Source organism: Peromyscus californicus, unplaced genomic scaffold (genome assembly GCF_007827085.1).
Source record: "Peromyscus californicus insignis strain IS unplaced genomic scaffold, ASM782708v3 Scaffold_22__1_contigs__length_63687245, whole genome shotgun sequence".
In the NCBI taxonomy this organism is placed as follows: Eukaryota; Metazoa; Chordata; class Mammalia; order Rodentia; family Cricetidae; genus Peromyscus; species Peromyscus californicus.
The window spans coordinates 29209683-29229161 of record NW_026294525.1 but is presented as its reverse complement, the minus strand read 5'-3'; the positions used below and the strand labels follow the sequence as shown (position 1 = coordinate 29229161).

Sequence of the window (19479 nt, the reverse complement as noted above, 5' to 3'; positions counted from 1 at the left end):
AGTTGAGAGACTTGCCTGGCTGAAGGGGTTGTGGGGAGGTGGGAAATGAGTTAGAACAGGAGGAGACTGGGAAGGTGGGCACAGGGTGGATGTACAAGCGTATAAGAGTCACTACTTTGAGAGAACTGTAATTAAAATTTGACTCCATATTCTCCCCAAAACTAATATTTCTTTTGGCCCACTTACCTTTCCTTAGGTCTTTTCAGAGGAGAAAGTGGTAACTCAGATCCTCTGGCAGCTGTAACTGCCTCATGGCAGTCCATGGAGACACAGCAGTGGATCGAGGGCTGGAGTTATTCACTTTAAATGGAGATGCCCGCTTCCTCCTCGGGAATAATGACTGGTCACTTCAAGGGGAAGAACAACCCTGGAGGGACCTGAGTGGTGTGCAACCAGAGTTTGAATCCACAGTAGAACATCAATTACAGGTCCTCCACACGGGTGCTAAACTGCCCCGAATGAGAGAGCACTGGGGGACTGATTGGTCCGGAAGAACGTCTTGTGCACGACAGTGATGGAAATGGGAGACGCCAGATAAAGAGAAGGCGAGAAAGGAAATGAAAGAGGGGCATGAGGTCTGTCAAGCCTTTCCCTGAGCACCGTCTCCTGTTCTCAGCTAAGGCCATGACGCTGCCCCACATGACACAGAACTCATCATGAAACTCCAGCCAGGGGTGGCGCAACAGGAGCAAAGCCATCCCTGACAGAACTTCGTTCTGCTGCAGAACTTCAAGAAGGAAGAAAACAGCGACCAAACCTCTAACACGTGTACTCGGCCTGGCTTAGGAGGCAAGAAATATACAGCCCATGGATCTCCATGCCGAAATCTCAGTAGCCGGTGCTTGCCTTTTATATGCTTGCTTAGACACTGATACACACCAGACTCTAGGAGATATTTTTTTCTGTAATTTGTTGTGCATTATCAGCTATTTACATAATTACTCTAATTAAGCTAGTTACAGCAGTTCCTGTAAATATGTGAGAGATCACTGAAACATGTAATTATGTCCTTATATCATTAATTAAACTCTATCAGCTGGGAAAATTACTGTAAATATGTCTGGAGGTGTCATTAGTCTGTGTAATGGAGACAGACACAGAGGTCTTTATTGAACTACAATAAAATGCTCAGCATTAATAATCCATTTAAAACACCATTTGTGATTTTTTTTTTCAAAGTTCAGGATCTCTGTGTAAATGAAAGAAATACATGTATCTTTCCCTCCCTGAAACACTGATAGAGTCGGGGTGGGGGGGGGCGGGTTATTGCAGATTTAGGAGAAAGGAAATGGTCCTGAGCTTTCTTCCCTAGTGGCCATTCCTGGCATTGCAGGAGTGGGCCTTAGGAAACCCTTTCCTTCTGCCCCTGGACAGGAGTGCTCAGCTGAGGAAAAGGCAGAGGAAAACCCACTGAGGACACCTGAGCCTTTGACACAGACAGTACACAGCTGTCCCCACCCAGGTTCTCATTTCCTACCAAGCAAGCTTTTTCTTCCCCCTTAAGGTTTATGCCCCCAGACCCCTAAGCCAAAACATTGTCAACACAAAAGACTGCTTTTCAAAAGCCAAAAGGTAAAAAGGTGGAAAAAAGTCTCCAGAAAATGTATTTTGTGGGAGGTCAATTACTAAAGAGAGAGCTCCAGACTGGGTAAGCGTGACAAAAGGCAGCTGAGAATCCAGCACCACCTCCCTTCAGGTCAGCGTCCGCCTCCTCCTGAGGTACCTGCGGCTCCACCCGGCCAGACACCAAGAAAAGGTGCCCTGATTCAGTTCAGCAAAAAGGTGGATGGCTCTCCGAAGAGGCACAGAAGCCCTTGTTGATTCAAAGATGCTCTAAGTAAAGAAAGACTGCTGGGGAGTGAGACCAGGAGGAGATCCCCAGAGCACGAGAGAGAGGCACAGGAAACCCCCTCCTTCAGAAAATAACAGAGAAACCTTTCAGTTCTTCAAGTGCGGAGAAGCAGGGCTTATGACTAGAACTCTGATTCTCTTTAGTTGAATCTGTATTTCTGGGAGTGGAAAAGGTTAACTGTTCTTATTAAAAAAAAAAAAACAAGTGAGTTTTCATCTTTTTTTTTCTTTTTGGAAACCAACATCTACACTTTAAAAATAAGTTCTTTGAAGTAGCTCTAAGTGTTGGCAGAAATAATATGATTTTATTTTTAAAAATCCTAAAGTCTAATACTTCTACGAGTTTTTTACTTTTCTAAGTAACCAATACTAGACCTTAATGTCAGCTGCATCGGATTCGTTTATGGACTCAGTAGTTATTTAACAACTAGGTTTGGATAAGAATTTCTGCCTTTTAACTTCATGAAGCATAAGTAAACCCAGGTTTAATTCTCTGTCTAATCACATGTAAAATGACACATAACAACCAGTCACAACTTCTCACTCTACCAATGATTTTGTGAACCTATGACCACTGTGGAAATGGTCCCTCTTAAACAATGGAAACTTGCATGTGTTTATTGTATTTTATATAAGTTCAAGTATACACTAAAATCTCCTCATAAAACAGATTACCCCCCAAATGCATGTTTAATTTTTATTTGATGGTGAGTGTTCTGATTCAGGACTCTGGAATAAATTGTAAATTAAGAAAAAAAATTTCTTTCTTTCTGTGTTTTGTCTATTTGTTGTTTTGTTTTTATTTTTGTTTGTTTATTTACAAGATCTTGCCACGTAGCCCAGTCTGAGCTGGTGGAACTCACCATCCTCCTGCCTCAGTTTCCAGAGTTCAGGCATCAATATTATGCCTGGCAAAAGAGTATAATGAATAAAACATGACCGATAGCAATATGCAATACAGAATGGTGGCAATATTTCGAAGTTAATGCCTTTTAGGAAAAAAATAGACCAAATTATAGTGTGCAAAAATCAATGGACTGATCGTTCTATTTCCCAGCCTTCTTTCTTCACCTAATTGTTATATTCAGAACACTTTGTGTGTATATGTCTATGACTGTGTGTGCATTCATGTCTGTGTGTGTGTGTGCATGCCTGTGTGTGCTTAGAAGTCTGTGTGTGTGCATGCCTCTGCGTGTGTGCATGTCTGTGTGTGTGTGTGTGTGTGTGTGTGTGTGTGTGTGTGTGTGTGTGTGCTATTTTCCAACAGATTCCTTCAGAAACCTCATCTATCTGAACCGCCAGTGCTATAGCCTTGCTTACCTGGCAGCGCCTTAGCCTTGCTTGATTGGCAGAGTGAAGCATCCTCGGGAGACCCATTACCAGGCATATATTACCAACTTCTGTCTTTAATTCAGTGTTAAATCCCCTCCCAAAACAATCCTGCCTTCTCGAGGTGAAAGGCTACTCATAAAACAATCTCTCCCTACCTCAGCAGAAGCAGAGGGGACTGTGGAGAGAAAAAAGAGACTGGGGGAGGCTTCCTTTGGACCCCTAGCAGCTGATAATAGCTCCAAGTTGTAACTCACTAAACAGATACCTCATCGGGGACACAGCCTAGTTCACCCTTGAGACAGAACTTGGTTTTCTGGATGTACTTGTGGCTCTCATCTGGTGATAGCCAAACCATGACCTCCTTTCAAAGCCCTCAGTTGAGCTGTTTGATGCTACTGTCAACACTTAGCGGTTTTCTACCTCTGCAGTGATGGAGAAACAATGTGGCCACTGCTTGTCAAATAGTGTTCTGGACCTGGATTCTTCTAAGTAAGTCATCAGTGAAGCAAATCTCCGTGTCACCAGACTAAACAGACCTTTAGAGTCACGTGCCTGGCTGGCTATGGAGTTCATCCCCGGAGATTGTGGGATGGAGAACCCTGATAACCATCAATGACTGAGCTCATCTCACTTAAACAGACAATAGTCCAAATACATTTATCTTGACTGTTTATGCAAAATAAAATAAGAATCTGATATTGTAATCATAAAGACCCCAAAGATATCTAAAGAGAAGGTGTTTTGAAACATTTACAATGCTTACTGTAGTATTTCCTATGGACAGAGTGAAAATGGAAACACAGGTTTATTTGTGGCCCCTTCCCAGTCTTGCTAAGTGTAGGGGATACATTTGCTTGGATTTACCTACTACTGAATAAAACTTCTCATGCCATTATCTAATTTGGGCCTCTTCACAACCAAATTCCCAACTCAAGAATGAATGAAAGCCCAGAATGGTAGTGCATGCTTCTAATTCCAGCACTAGGCAGGCTGAGTCAGGAGGACCACTGCCAATTTGAGCCAACACAACCAGTTCTAGGGCAGCCTGGGCTCCAAACTGAGGCCCTGATTCAGGAAGAAAAGGAAAAGAGAATAAATGAATGCATTATATTAATAATAAATAGGCCTATATGTTAATTTCAAAAGCAATAATTGGAAGAACAGTCTGACTTCCCTTTAGGGTTATTGTCAGATAGACAGAAATAGTGCCTTTTTTAGGCTGTTTGTCATACTTTGCTTTCTGTTTCTGTGATGAAGACCATGGGCAAAAGCAACTTGGGGAGGAAAGGGTTTATTTTGTCTTACAGCCTACAGTCCATCATTAGGAAAGTCATGGCAGGAACCCAAAGGCAGGAACCCAAAGGCAGGAACTCAGGCAGAAGCCATGAAGGAATGCTGTTGCCTGGCTTTCTCCCCACAGTTTGCTCAGCTTCCTTTCTTTTACCACCAGGATCACCTGCCCAGAGTTGGTGGGCCACAGTAGACATGGCCCTCCCACGTCAATCATTAATCAAGAAAATGCCTCACAGACTTGCTCATTGGTCAATCTGGTGGTGGCAATCCTTCAGTGAAGGTTCCCTCCCTCCTGACGACTTTAGCTTGTGTCAAGTTGACAGCAACTAACCAGCCCTCTGCAGAATGGTTTAAAAAGGGCAAGTCGTCATTGATGTCTTAGCTGGTTGTTCTAGAATTAAACACAGCCTCATCTGTCACAGATCTCTGTGTGTGAGAACCACTCAGGCTGGCCTTCCCAATTGAGCACCTTCAGACCAGGGACTTGGCCACTCAATTTTGACATATCATCTCCTACAAGTGTCCACCACATGACGAGTCCCAAAATGAAGATTTGCTATTGACCTCCAAAGAAGTGATAGATTGCTTTACACAAACATAGCAAACACAACATTATGTCAACTGCAAGTCTTTAAGCAAGGTAAGATAGACAGACAGACAGACAAAGTCAATTTCAATTTCTGAAACTGACTGCCTCCAACAGTTGGGGAACGTTTACAAAACACAAGTGACTTGTTGCGCAAGGGTTAATTGAACCCTACATCCAGGTTTCTAGGGGACGTATGGTCAAGTACAAGTGTCAAGTGTTCCCCTATAAGTCCTTCTATCAGTTTCACCTAATTTTATTGACAATACATATCCTCAGATCTCAGTGAGGTCTACTGAATCAGACTTCTATACATTGACAAGGTATGCATGCCGGTTTATAATTTCAGTCCATTAAGGCATATGCCACTCTTCTGGAGGGTTACAGGGAGAGAGAGATGCCAAACAAACATGAGACAGGAAGCTGGTGTTCTGCCAGTCACCGAAGAACCTAGCTTGTCATGGAAGAAATTTTGAGCAGCAGACCTCTAGCTAAGGCTAGCACAATAAGCAAGAATTAGTCACTGAGTAAGGATGGGCAGAGGACCCAGATGAACAAGGTAAGCTGGGCATGGCAAGGCATGCCTATAAATCACAGCGCTTAGGAACCTGAGGTAGGAAGACCTTGAGTTGAGTTCAAGGTTGGAGACCAGGATGGACTACGGAGCTAGATCCTGTTTCAAACAAACAAACCAACAAACTAATAAACGAAGTACCTGGGCACAGAGCTTTGTGGCATTTGCGGGCATTTTATTAGCTGTGGCCTGATATCTGTGCAGGTATGATAAGAGATTTTGAAGAATCTTGGATGCAAACGACAGAGTTGATATCTGTGATCTTCACAGCACTACAGAGACTGGTATTTAAGGTGAAGAAGACATTGGTGGAGGTAATGGAAGAGATGTGTTAGTTTGCAAAGTTCCCAGATGAAATTGATGTTGTGGTTAAGAGTCATCTCTACAAGCAAGGTTCTGGGCAACTTGAATCTTACAGTCTTACAGCTTGGACTCTTTAGGATCTTTCTTGTGTGACAACGTCTAAGAGAATGATTTCTGAGAAGACTAGTTCAGCATCACGTAGTTGATAAGAGTCTAGCCTGAAGTAGTGGGGGTACAAAAAAGAAGGACTACTGTATAAAGTTTAAGGAAGTAAACTTAACAAGACTTTATCCATGATTAAATGTAGGGCCAGGGAGAGTTTGGGGTGGCTCCAAGTTTCTGGCTTGACTACAACCGAAAGGGTGGCAATGTCACCCTTGTTCAGAGAGAGGATCTACAGGCCAGCCAGCTATCATTTCAAAACTTTATTTGGCATGTTCTGTTCAATGAGTCATTATGCAAAAGCTGTTCACAGTCTTGAAAAATGACCAACGAAGAAGTAACATGGCACAAAAATCACAAACCGCTACACAGGAATGCCACCAGTTTTTGCTTTCACAAACTCTGACTCATGTTTAGATTTTTTGGCAGAAGACTCCTTACTGCTTTGAGAGTCTTAACCAACATTGTTATCATAAAAATTCCCATCATTACATATTGGAGGGTACCTTTAAATACATTACAGGAAGATTTCTCCCCAGGCTTTTAACCTTAGCAACATCTACTTCCTATAGCCACAGGACTGTCAACCTGTTAATTAAGAAGAATGTACCTTGGCATGGTTGTCCAGATCTGTAATCTCGGCACTGGGCAGACTGAGGAAAGAGGATGATGAGTTCAAGGTCAGCCTGGGCTACATGTAAAAAGAGGCAGCAGCGATAATGCAATGCTAAAAAGTCACTGTCTGTAATAAACCATTCTGCACACACACACACACACACACACACACACACACACATATATTTCTCTAAAGTTCAGGAGGATATCTTCAACTTTCTGTTATTTTAAAAGAAAGGAACATATCAAATGGTCTTAATTTTAACTTTTATCTTTCTTTTTAGTTTTTCTCAGGTGTGCATATATGTGTGTTGGTGTGTGTGAGTGCATGTGTGCCAAAGCACATGTGTGGAGGTTGGACCTCCCTCAGGGGTTTGTTTGAGACAGGGTTTCTCTTGTTGTTCACTGCTACATATGCCAGGCCAGCTGACCTGGGAGCTTCTGGGAACTCTCCTGTCTCCACCTCCCATCTTGCCTTAGGAGCCCTGGGACTAGTGATGAGCACTACTGCACCTGGCTTTACATGAGTCTGGGGATTAGAACTCAGGTCCCCATTCTTGCAGGGAAAGCACCTTATCCACTGAGTCATCTCCTCCGCTCATCAAAGGCTTTTTAAAAATAAAACCTGCCTGGCGGTGATGGCACACGCCTTTAATCCCAGCACTGGGAGGCAGAGCCAGGTGGATCTCTGTGAGTTCAAGGCCAGCCTAGTCTCCAAAGTAAGTTCCAGGAACGGCGCAAAGCTATACAGAGAAACCCTGTCTCAAAAAACCAGAAATAAATAAATAAATAAATAAATAAATAAATAAATAAATAAATAAAATAAAACCTATGTAATCTAAACTAAAACATAAAACAAACATCTGTCCATACATCAAAATGCTACCTCATACCCCATAAATATATCCAGTTGTTTACCAAGGGGAAAAAAATGAATGAGTCAGAACTTTTATATGGGAACTTTGTTGTGCCTGAAAATTTTTCAAACAAAACATTGCCTTTCCATGGCAAAGTGTCTGTTGTGCTCTGAGTTACAATAAAATCAGGTGATCTCCCTCAATTTCTCGTGAGAGTTAGTACCTTAGGATTTTCTTTAAGTTTTCATGCAAAAGATTGTAAGTGCTTTGTTACAGTCTCTCTAAAGGCTACTTTACTTACTAAAATAAAATGCTTGCTTAACATAAAAATTTTCACTTAACATAAATACTTAACAAAACAAGATCATTCTGGAAACATTTTTTTCATAAGCTGGCTATTTTATAATAAATTTGTATCACTACTGCTACTTAGAAGTAAGTTAAGGTGGTCTATGCACGCATCACAACTTTGTGGTATTGACTTTACATATCCAAAACCTTTTTATACTTCTAATAATAAATTTAAATCCTGAAAGCAGTGATGGTGTGCCTTATTCCAACAGGGCTCACATTTAAATTATGTCATTTGCTTAATGTGAAGGGTCCAAAGTATATATAATAACTTCCTTAGGGCCACTTCCTTCTTGAACTGTTTGAGTTAAAAGCATCATGTTTTTAAGACTTTGAATGAGGAGAAGGAGGAGGAGGGTCAGAAATAGTGCCCCGAAGCAGTTAGGACAAACTAGTAATTAAGAAACATACAAGTTTACCAAATGGCTTTTACAACTGAGAAACCTTTCTTCAGTTGTTGGAATCAGGCATTCATTCCCATATCAATTTTATAAGTAGCTTCAGATGGATGGCCACTGGAATTTACGTCACAGTACATCCAACGTTACATAAAGGTATGTTACAATAAATAAATGGAGAGAGATATGCAACAGTAGAGTAGGAGGGGGAAACAAAATTCAGAAACGCTGTATAACAAACAACATGCTTCAAAGAAAGGCCTTTCTACACCACGCTGTCAAAGGAAAGCGCTCTGTGGACAGCTGAGAAATGGAGCAGAGCTACTTAGAGCAGAGCTACTTAGAGCAGTTGTGATACTGTGCAACCTCCAAGTTTACCAGCCTTCACCCAAGGAGAGTATGGTGTCCATCTGCGGGTCCCACAGTTTGAGAGAAATTGCAAGAATGCACGAGCGAGGAAATGAACATTGGAGGCTCTCATAGAGCTGTGGAAAGAGTTAGGGATTTAGGAAGAAAAGCCTAGGTTCTCACTCCAGCTCTACCGTTAGTCATATGGGTAAACCACTTCTTCTTTCTCTGTCTCAGTAATCCCGTGGGAAGATGGAAAAATAGTAATCACAATGGTGGACGAGGCTATAGCTCAGTGGCAGAGCACTTACCTGCTGTGTAGAAGGCCCTGGGTTCAGCTACCAGCACCAACAAATAAAGCAAAGCTGAGGAAAACGGAGAGTAGATGGGGGAAAAAAAGCAGGATCTAGTGAATTAGGTGAGCTAATACATGACCAAACCCAAAGGAAAGGCATCATTGTGTTTTAAATAAGGCTGGACAGATGGCTTAGCAGTTAAGAGCATGTACTCCTCTCACAGAGGACCTGATTTCAGTTCATAGAACCTATGCCTACTGTTTCACAACCACCTGAAACTCCAGCTCCAAGGTAGCCACTGCCCTCTTCTGGCCTCCACAGGCAACTGCACTCAATTGCACATACTCCCATATAGATACACGTGCATTTATATAATTAAAATATATAGTAAAAAGAAGGGACTGGAGGGGTGTTTCAAAAGCTAAAAGCCCTTGTTGCTCTTGCAGAGGACCCAAGCTCAATTCTTAGGACCTACATGTGTCACAGTTCATAACTTTAGTTCCAGAGCCTCTGACATTCTCCTCTGAACGCCACTCCATAGGCACCAAGCATGGATATGATACACACATATGCATTCAGGCAAAACACTCATACACATAAAATAAAATAATAGAAAACAAGAGAAAATAATGAAAATGAAGAAAATGAAATAAAATCCTTTAAAGAAGTATGTTTAAAATAAATATGCAAGCAGTCCCAACTAGGTCCCCATCAGTTGCCAACAGCACAGTAAACATTTACGCGCATACTGTGCTCAAGTTCAGGAACTGTGTAGAAAGATTAAAGATAGGCTAATTGCTGCCATCCAGTTTACACTAAGACTCCTGGCGAGGCTGGCAAAGCACACTTATGAAAACAAGAAGAGAAGGGAGTAAATAGCCTGACGAAGAGGCAGGAAGGCTGGGAATATAACTTAGTTGATAGAGCGCTTTCCCAACATGCCCATGGGCATCCGAATCCCCAGAAGAGCATCCACTAGACGTGGTAAGGCATGTCTATATCTGAACACTTAGGAGGGTATAGAAGTCAGAGGATCAGAAATTCAAGGTCATCTTATGCTTCACAAAGAGTTTGGGGCCAGCCTGGGCTACATAGACACTGTCTAAAAAGAGGGTGGGGTAGGGGTGGGGGAAAGACTTACAGAAAAGGTAGGATTAGCCCAGCACTCATGGAAGGGTCAACTGTGGGCTACAGAAGTCTGGGAAGGCTTTAGGGAAGGAATGTGGTGGTCTGAACGACAGATGTCCCCCACAGGCCTGGGTATTTGAACAACAATCCGTCCCCAGCTGGTGGCACTGTTTAGGGAGGCTATGGAACCTTTAGGAGGTATAGACTTGGGGGAGGAAGAACATTAGCAGGGGGTGGGCTTTGAGAGTTTATAGTCGCACCCCAATTCCAGTTTGTTCTCTCTTCTTTGTGTTTGCACTTGGAAATGTGATCTCTGGGCCTCCTGTGTCAGCCTCCTGTTGCCATGGCTCCCCCCCCCCAATGGACTCCCCCTCCAGAACCGTAAGCAGAAATAAACTCTTCTATACATTGCTTCGGTCATGGATAACCAGCACTTACATAAGCAGAGAGAAGGAAGGCCAGTGTTTCCAGCTGGAGGCACGCTGTAAGCAAAAGCCTCAGAGTGCCCAGGATTTTTGTTTGTTTGTTGTGACAGGGGGGTGTGGACACATTTGGTAGGAGTTAAGGTTAGAAGGTAAATTGGTTGTGAGGCAAAAATGGCATTCTGCCAGTGTCCCCAGAGGAGCTTTGCAGGCTGTCCACAGCTAAGCCCCTTTTGATCGGCTGGTGCATGAGCCATCCCAATTATTCCCTACCATCACCCCTGGGGGTAAGGTTGTGTAGGCACAGAGGCCAAGCAAACTTGAGACAGGGAATGCCAAGTTAAGGAGTTCAGATCTTATCTTGTCAACATTAGGCAGCCAGTTATAGGTCTTTACCCAGATGACTAAGTTGTTGAAAGTGCTTATAATGAGATCCATCAAGTAGTGGGATGTAGACGGGATGGCGGAGAATGAGGCCATAGGGTGGGGAGTAATTAGGAGGCCGTGAGGCAGTTCGGGGATGGAAAAGATGGCGTACGTGCGTGTGTGCATGCATGTGTGTTGTGGTGTGTGTGGGGGTGTGGGTCTAGGAATTATGTAACAAAAGGCTCCTTTCTTTCTTTTCAAAAGTCCATGGCTGGTAGAGTGTAGTGCTTGAGTACACACTCTACATGTGTTTATCAGCGATAAGGAGCTATGGGAACACTATCAGATACACAGAGGTGAAACAAGGACCCATGTATTTCACAGGGGAGAATGGTAAAGACTAGAAACACCTTGACTGCTATAGTAGTCACCTCTCTGTCGCTGGGATAAAACATCATGACCAAAAGCGACTGATGGAAGAAGGCGTTATTCTGACCTCCAGTTCCTGAGGGGTAAGAGTCCATCATGGCCGGGAGACATGGCGGCAGGCAACAGGCTCGGAGACTGGAGAAGGAAGCTGGAGAGATTATATCCTCAACTGTGAGCACAAAGCAGAGGGAGAAAACTGGAAGTAAGGCAAGGGTGAAATGAAAGCTCCAAAGCCAGCCTCCAGGGACAGGCTTCCTCCAGCAAGGCCACACCTTCTCAGCCTCCACAAATAGCAACACTAACTAGAGTATCCAAATACTGGACCCTGTGGGGGACCTTTCTCCTCGAAGCCGGCACGAGTGCACCCCCCAGGCATGGAGGCACAGATCATACAACCCATAGACGTTCCATTCTGCCTTTACATGTGATGGACTTGCCTTAGGAAACCTGTTTTTGTTGTTCATGAAGCCCCTAAATGTCATTTGCTTTCTCTGTCGTTGTTTCTATTTGTAGTTCTTTCTTTTTAAAAGCTAATTTAACGCGGCTGAGTGTTTTGCCTGGATGTCATCAGATCCCCTAGGTCTGAGGTTATATAGGTGGTTATGAGTTGCCATGTTGGTGCTGAGAATCAAACCAAGGTCCTCAGGAAGAACAACCAGTGCTCTTTTAATCACAGAGCCACCATCCTTCCCCCACCCCCTATTTGTATTTCTAAGAACAAAAGTTTGCATTCCATTAACTGACTGAAAACTGCCGTTTTACACTTGTGTATATGTAGAGGCAGAACCCACTCAGAGCAATTGAAAGGAGAGAGAGGAGAGAAATTACTCCTGTAAACTAAATTTTAGCATTTGTCTCCAAGCTTTGAAAAGATGGCTTGGAGAAAACTTAGTAACTTTGCAAAGCGAGTTTATCGAAAGAGAAAGAGGCATGGTCTTCATCATCTGCACCATGCTTTCTAAACTGTCAGTCGCCACCTGTAAATAGGGCACAAAAGCAATTTAGGGTCCCTGACAAATGTACATAGATGGACCAGAACAGAGTTCATGGTGATAGGAATCAGCATTTCTTTTGTTTTGTCTTGTCTTGATTTGTTCCTTTTTGTTTGGTTTTTGAGACATAATGTCCATATGCAACTCCAGCTGACCTGCCCCTCACTAAGTAGACCAGGCCAGCCTGAGCTCAAGATTGTTCTCCTGGGATTACATGAGTTCATCACCACCTGCACAGTTTAGGTAAGCACTGCTTTGTGAAACATGTATTTTACTTAGGGAACCACAGAGCGAACACTCTACCACTGACCCCCAACCCCAGCCTTAAAACTTATTTTTAAGTATGTGTGCCTATAAGGTAGGATATAAGATTTTTTTATTTTTAAAAAGGTTTTATTCTACTTTGTATGTGTGTGTGTTTGTGTGTGTCTGTGTCTATGTCTATGTGCCTATGAATGTATAGGCATGTGTTCAGGTTCCTAGGGAGTCCAGAAGAGGGCATCAGATACCCTGGAGTTGGCATTACAGGCAGTTGTGAGCTAATAGATGTGGGTGCTGAGAACCGAACTTCAGTCCTTTGGAAGAACAGTAACGATTGCACCATCCCAAGATGTGTTTCTTATGAGACAGTTAAAAATGTTTGAAAGTTGCTGCCCAATAATATTTTTTTTCTCAAAACAAAGGAAAGTCTTCTAAAATCAGTTAACCAAACTGTATTAAATGAAAAAAAAAATCATGTCTGGGAATGTAGCTCAGAGGTAATTCACATGCCTAGTCTGTACAAAGTCCTGGGTTCAATCCCCAGTTCCACACATTATATATAATTGTAGCTGGAAGTTTTCCTGTGTCCTGCCTGGTCCTGGAGCCACTTAGACACAAATAAACATACAGAGGCTTGTATTATTTACAAACTATATGGCCATGACCAATGGCTCAAGCTTCTTGCTAGCTAGTTCTTATACCTAAACTCAGCCCATTTCTATTAATCTATATGTCGCCAAGTATTCCATGGCTTTACCTGTGTGCCATTACATGCTGTTGTGGACAGCAGGATGGTGTCTCCTTCCTCTCCTTTCTCCTCCCACTATCTCTCTTGGATTTTCTTGCCTGACTCCCTCCTGCCCTGCCATAGGCCAATGCAGCTTTGTTTATCAACCAGTCAGAGCAACACATATTCATAGCATACAGAAAGACAGCCCACAATATATAATAGTATATATAATACTGCTAATTATGTCACAGATAATATATGATAATATATACTATATATAATACTGCATATTATATTACATATATAGTATTTTTCTCACCTAACCTCTATTTCTTAGTCTCAATCCTTCTGTCAACCTTTTCCATATCCTCTATGACTTTCTGTACATTAGGTTTGCGTATTAGCAAGTTTGTCATTGGAAGTAATTGTGGCCTTCATGCAAACAGACTCCTAAAAACAGCATTGCTGAGCAAGGTGCTTCTTTAACAGATGCTAAACAATGAATGTTTCCCAAGGAAACAGGCTCTACTTGTAGAACACACTCTAGCCACAGTCAATTTCAAGCTAAGATAATTCACAAAATGCAAAATTAGAAAGAGGCAGCCTGTTTTATAGTATTTCCATCATAGAAATGTATCAGAAGAAAATGTAGTAAAATTGGAAGTGGGGAGTTTTAAGTATTATCTTTTAAGCGATGTTTACTTAGAAGTTACTTATTCATTTCTTTTTTTGTGTGGTGGGGATCTGACCTAGGGCTTTGTACATGCAGGCCAAGCACTTTTTTACTGAGATATACTCTGGCCTGGTGCTTTACTCTTTTATACGATGGTGTCTGAAAACCGGCTGGTGAAATTCAGCTCCAATACAATACTGCCCTGGTGCACCTTCTCCATCACCCCTCTATCAGCCTGCTGACAAGCTGCTCCAGTCTCTTCTCTGAGAAACCACAAACTCAACAGACTGAAATCTAAAATGCTCTCCTCTTTGAAATTCCTGACGCCCCAGTCTCCTTTCCTCTTGACTTCGCTATTTCTATAAACTGTCTCCAGTTTATGCAATGTTCTCCACTCTGCCTCCTTTTCATTTCAGTTGGTCACTGCCTCCTTCAGACCAACCAACCAGCCTCTTCTCTTTCAGGCTCTTTTCACTCCAATCTATCTGACATTTATTGTGTTAATATAATATTCCAATTGCACAATTCTAATAAGATAGCTTATTCATTCAAAACACACACACAGAGACACACAGACATAGACACAGACACACACACACACACACACACACACACACACACACACACACACACACACACACACACACACAGCTGGTCTTCCAAGTTCTCCTCAGGCCGGGTAACTGGACAGCTCGATGTTCCCTAAACTTGCAATTTGTCCTTTAATTCATGATTCAGTTCTTCTGCCCAAATCACTCTTCCCCTTCCTGTTCCTAGAAAGACTCAAAACCTTTGATTCAAGACTCGGTTCAAGCATTAATAAAAATGTGTGCGTTGGTTGTTAGGGGGACATATAAATCAATTGAAATCTGCAGAGTAGAAACAAACAAGCTATGCCTAATCCAGTAATCATTTAAAGATAGCAATGCTTTTGATCACTACCCTTTCTGGAGGCTCCATGAACCACACAGGCCTGAGGCAGTACTTGCCTCATTGTTAGGATTAAAAGGTCTGCTGGGAGTCAACATGAGATTGAGCGCAAACCTATGGATTTCAATTGTACCTGCCACAGCTGTTCTTCATTAGCCCACAGGACCAAGAATTGTCTGTACTTTAACTGTTTGGTATTTACTGTAATTATTTCTCTTTGAATGCTGTGAGCAAATTGGGTTGAGGGGGTGGGAAAGGTGGGTGGTAGAGCCCTGGGACCCCTGGACCCAGGGCTATGGCTAACATTGATAATGTTCGTTCATCTTTGAGATGCTGATTTGTTATTAAAGACCAGAAGCAAAGCGTCAGGAATTCGGATCTTTTCTATACATTTCTTCCTTTATCCTTCCTCCAACATTGAGAGTAAAAAAAAAAAAAAAAAAAAAAAAATGCTTCCGAAGCTTGTTTTTGTGAGAGGGAAAACCACAAAGGCCCACAGAGGCCTGCCAGGGACCAGCGATTCCTTTTCCTTTGTGTTTCAGATAAGAAGCTAAGCAAACAGGTTGGAACAGCCCTCTTGGTCACTGACACTGACTTTCCTATGAAGATGAGCTGTGGAGAGCTGGAACACTTGGCCCTGGAGAGATGGAAGGCCGTGGGAGAAAACGGGCAAAGGTAAAAGCATATGGGAGCCGCTGAGATTGTCACTAGTGGTCCAGAGATTCCTCCCAGGCACACCATTTGAACACTTGTTGAAATGTGGACTATCTGGTACTCCCCAAACCTACTGAAACAGACTTACTACAGCTCAGATCAGGATCATGCAAGATCAGGACCATGCGCTGGGTGCAGCCAGGGCTTCTGAAGCACATTCAAGATTGAGAATCAGTATGGAAACCACCTTTGAGTTAAATAATAATAATAATAATAAGGTTTTGTTTTGTTTTACCTTGTTAGGGTTTGGAGAGAAAGAGGAGAAGGCAGAATAAGGGGGAGGGGGGACGGAAGAAAATACGGCACAATCATCGAGTCTAAAACATTTCCTTTTAACATCTTGCCATTTACAGAAACATTTTCTTACCTGTGTGGTGGTGCATCTCAACTAAAAGGCTGCATCTGAACTTCGTCCTGTCCCCATCTTGCCGTAGCTAAATTGCCCAATTTATGAGTGTATAAAAATAAATAAATAAAAATTGAGAGTGACAAAACAAAGTTATTAAATGCATTTACCATTCTTATGAGTGGAGGCAGAAATATGTAAACACAGTCACAATAAACATTTTGCAGCATCTTTAAAAATACTTTTTCATCCAGACAGGAATTTTGATAGTGATATTTGAATATTGTGAAATCCCAAAGTCACATACATAAAAATATAAAAAGGCAATAAAGAAAATGTGAAATTAGTGCTTTCTACTTAAAAGTTGGTTGTTGATGTTGTTTTAAGAATCATGAAGTAGGGATACCTCCGAAGAACTCTGTGAAGGAGGCTGTGAAATCCCTGTCAGGAGGGTTCAAAGACTCAGGAAAAGAAAACTATTCCAGTTGGGCGCATAACGCCATGACAGACTACAGTCCCTTTAGGGGTAAGTAGCTCCTAGATGTTTGGCACCGATTTGTGAATGTTTATTGTTGATGTGCAGAATCTGTAACTGAGTATTGGCTTCCAATACATACTAACTCACAAGTGGCTTGCCATGGTGAGCTGTGCCGAAGCTTCCCCTCACAGCGACTTTCTGTTTTCTTCTCTCCGGAGGAAAAGATTGGAAATCCCTAGGAGCAGCCCAACTGACTTTGACATGTTTTCATAAGGATTAAACTATAGACCTAATTTTAAGAAGCAACGTTTCAAACACCAGATAAAGTCTTGAAACCCAGCTTGCTTCACCATTTAACAAAATCGTGACTCATTTCAGTAAGACCGTGCTTTTTTAGTAAGAAAAAAAAATGCTTTCCGAGCTAAGTTTGAACTGCTAGGGCACTTGGGACACTCACAAACCCAGTCAGCAGAAGTCTCAAACTCCTAAAAGATTAAAGGCAAAATAAATTGGTGTATATTGAGAATGAAAAGAAAAAAAAAATCCCCAAGGGTACAGATTTATAAACAGAAGTAACGCTAAAACTCCCCTGAAATCCCCCATTTGCCAATCCTTATGAATTCAGCACTTCGCGCTTTCCTCCTTTGGGAACCTGTAGTTAAGGTAACCACGACACAGACTCCTCTGTAGCTCAGTGGTTCTCAACTTCTTAACGCTGCCCCTTTAATACAGTTCCTCATGTTGTGGTGACCTCCAGCCTTAAAATTATTTTCGTTGCTACTTCATAACTGTAATTTTGCTACTGCTATGAATCAAAACGTAAATATCTGATATGCAGGATATCTGATAGAGACCGGTGGTTGGACTCACCCACCCTCCCATGGGTCGCGACCCACCAGTTGAGAAACGCTGGTTTAGCTTTTTAAATTCACATGTGCAAACGTAGGGTTTCCTGAGAACTGCTAGGGACTAGTTGTTCGGGATCCAGCGGATATGTCCAGCAGGTGTGTGATGCTGAACCCGAGCGCACAAAGCAAGAGGCACTGAGCGCACCATGCAGGAGGCAGAGGTGCCCGTGGTGGGCACCGCCTGGGGGTGGGTGGGGCCGGGGCATATGTCTAAGTGAGGGAGGAAGGGCCTGTGATAAAACGTAGGTGGTGTGTGGGCTGCAGGATCTGGGAGGGGAGTGAAAGATGAGCCCGGGGCCCTATCTGTCAAAGGCCGCAGCCACAGGTCGGCATGTATTTAAGGATCCTTTGACACTTATTAGTGAATTTAAGACGTCCCTTTAAAACTAAGTGACAAGATGGACCCAGCCAAATATCTTTGGGCCAAAAAAAAAAAGTATGTTCCCATTCTCTATTGCCCTGCTCCCGGGTGTGTGTCTCGGGGTAGGGGAGGGGTGCGAGCTGTTTAAACCCATCTCCCAGGTTGGGGTTGGAGGGGCAGTTTAAACCCCTGTCTCCCGGGGGGGGGGGGGTGCAGTTCCAACCCTCAACGCCGGAGAGTTTGCCCCACCCATCCAAAGCGCTGGCTGGTTCGGGCTCGGGAGCCCTGGAGCCTGCCGAGTGGAGCGACCGCGTTGCGGCTGCCGCAGCCCCCCAAAGGCGCATCAGCGGGACCGGGCGAGGGCGGGCGCCACCCGGGCCGACGAGCGGGGTTTGTGCAGGAAAAGGCGCCGCGGCGGGCCCGGGCCGCCCCCTCCCTAGCTCGGGCTCTCCGCCCGCCGGTCCGCCCGCCGTCCCAGCCTCGCTGCGCGCCAGGAGCAGCACCGCGGCGCGAGAGGCGAATGGGAGCGGCGGCCAGGCGGGCTGCAGCTTGGGCGACCGCGGAGGCGGCGGGCAGGGCGCGTGCGCACTGCAGGGGCGCCAGATTTGGCGGGAGGGGGAGTGTCCAAAGCTCTTTGTTTGATGGCATCTGTTTACAGAGTTACACTTTAATATCAACCTGTTTCCTCCTCCTCCTTCTCCTCCTCCTCCTCCTCCTCCGTGACCTCCTTCTCCTCCCCTTTCTCCTGAGAAACTTCGCCCCGGCCGTGCGGAGCGCCGCTGCGCAGCCGGGGAAGGACGCAGGCAAGGCCGAGGGCAGCGGGAGGCAGCAACCGGTGCGGTCCCCGGGGCTCTTGGCGGAGCCCCGGCCCGCCTCGCCATGGCCCGGAGACCCCGGCACAGGTAACGGGGAGCCTGGGCGGGCGGCCTCGGGCAAGGGCGCGCGGGGATCCAGGGACCTGGGAGCAGGTGGGAATTCCTTCCCAAATAGTTTGCGGGGCTGTCAGTCGGTACTTTGGCCGCAGAAGCCACTCTGGAGATGGATGAATGGAAAACTCTCTGAGAGAAGCGCACCGGTACAGTGGGAAGCATGCCCAGAGGCTCATTTTTTTTTTTCAAGTTACGTGGGGATATGTTTCTCTTTGGGGGGGGGGGCACGTTTCCAGCCAAGGACAGGACGGTTCCATCAAACCCGGGGAAGCCCACCAGGTGTTTGGCTTGATGCCTCGAGTGTCGGCGAGGGAGTCGCAGCCTAATTGCTGGATGCATTGAGATTTTTTTTGCACTTGGAGTTGAAGAGCATATGGCAGATATAGGAAAAGGCCGGATTGTTTAGTGGCTGCAGGTAGTTCATTTAAATTTCATTCATTCATTATGGAGGCAAGAAAGGTGTCAGCTGACAGGCTGCCGCAAAGATTTTAGGGGGATAAAATGGGTTTGCAGATTGCTTTAAACCCTGCTTTTGAAGATCCGAGTACTTGTTCTGGGAGAGGCTTTTATTTCTACTGCAAACACTGCACGCGCCCGCGTCGCACATGTCACCGCGCTCGTCGGGATGATGGGTGCAATCCTTTTCCATTTTGGCCCCACGTTCGGGGAGAGAGATCAGAAACAGAAGGGAGCGCTCGACGGAACTGTCAGTTGCTGACAGCTTGGGTCCTGCGGGTCTCGGGATTTCCCGAGGACACACCGGGGCTCCCAGCGAGCAACGGATGCGGGGGGTTGGCTCGGTGGCGGCCGTCACTGGGCGCAAAGTGCTGGAGACACCCAAGGCAG

General features: G+C 44.3%; 1 protein-coding gene across 2 annotated transcripts in view; it reads left to right on the top strand.

The window, feature by feature from the left end:
- The first annotated feature begins 17972 nt into the window (after positions 1-17972).
- Positions 17973-19479, top strand: part of Myb (MYB proto-oncogene, transcription factor) — a 38834-nt gene continuing 37327 nt past the window's right edge. Inside the window, exon 1 of one of the 2 annotated variants that reach the window (XM_052751157.1) lies at positions 17973-18606. In XM_052751157.1, the coding sequence (XP_052607117.1) occupies positions 18584-18606 (23 nt within the window). In that variant the 5' untranslated portion in view covers positions 17973-18583. The remainder of the gene's footprint in view (positions 18607-19479) is intronic. The other variant, XM_052751159.1, reaches the window with a different exon arrangement.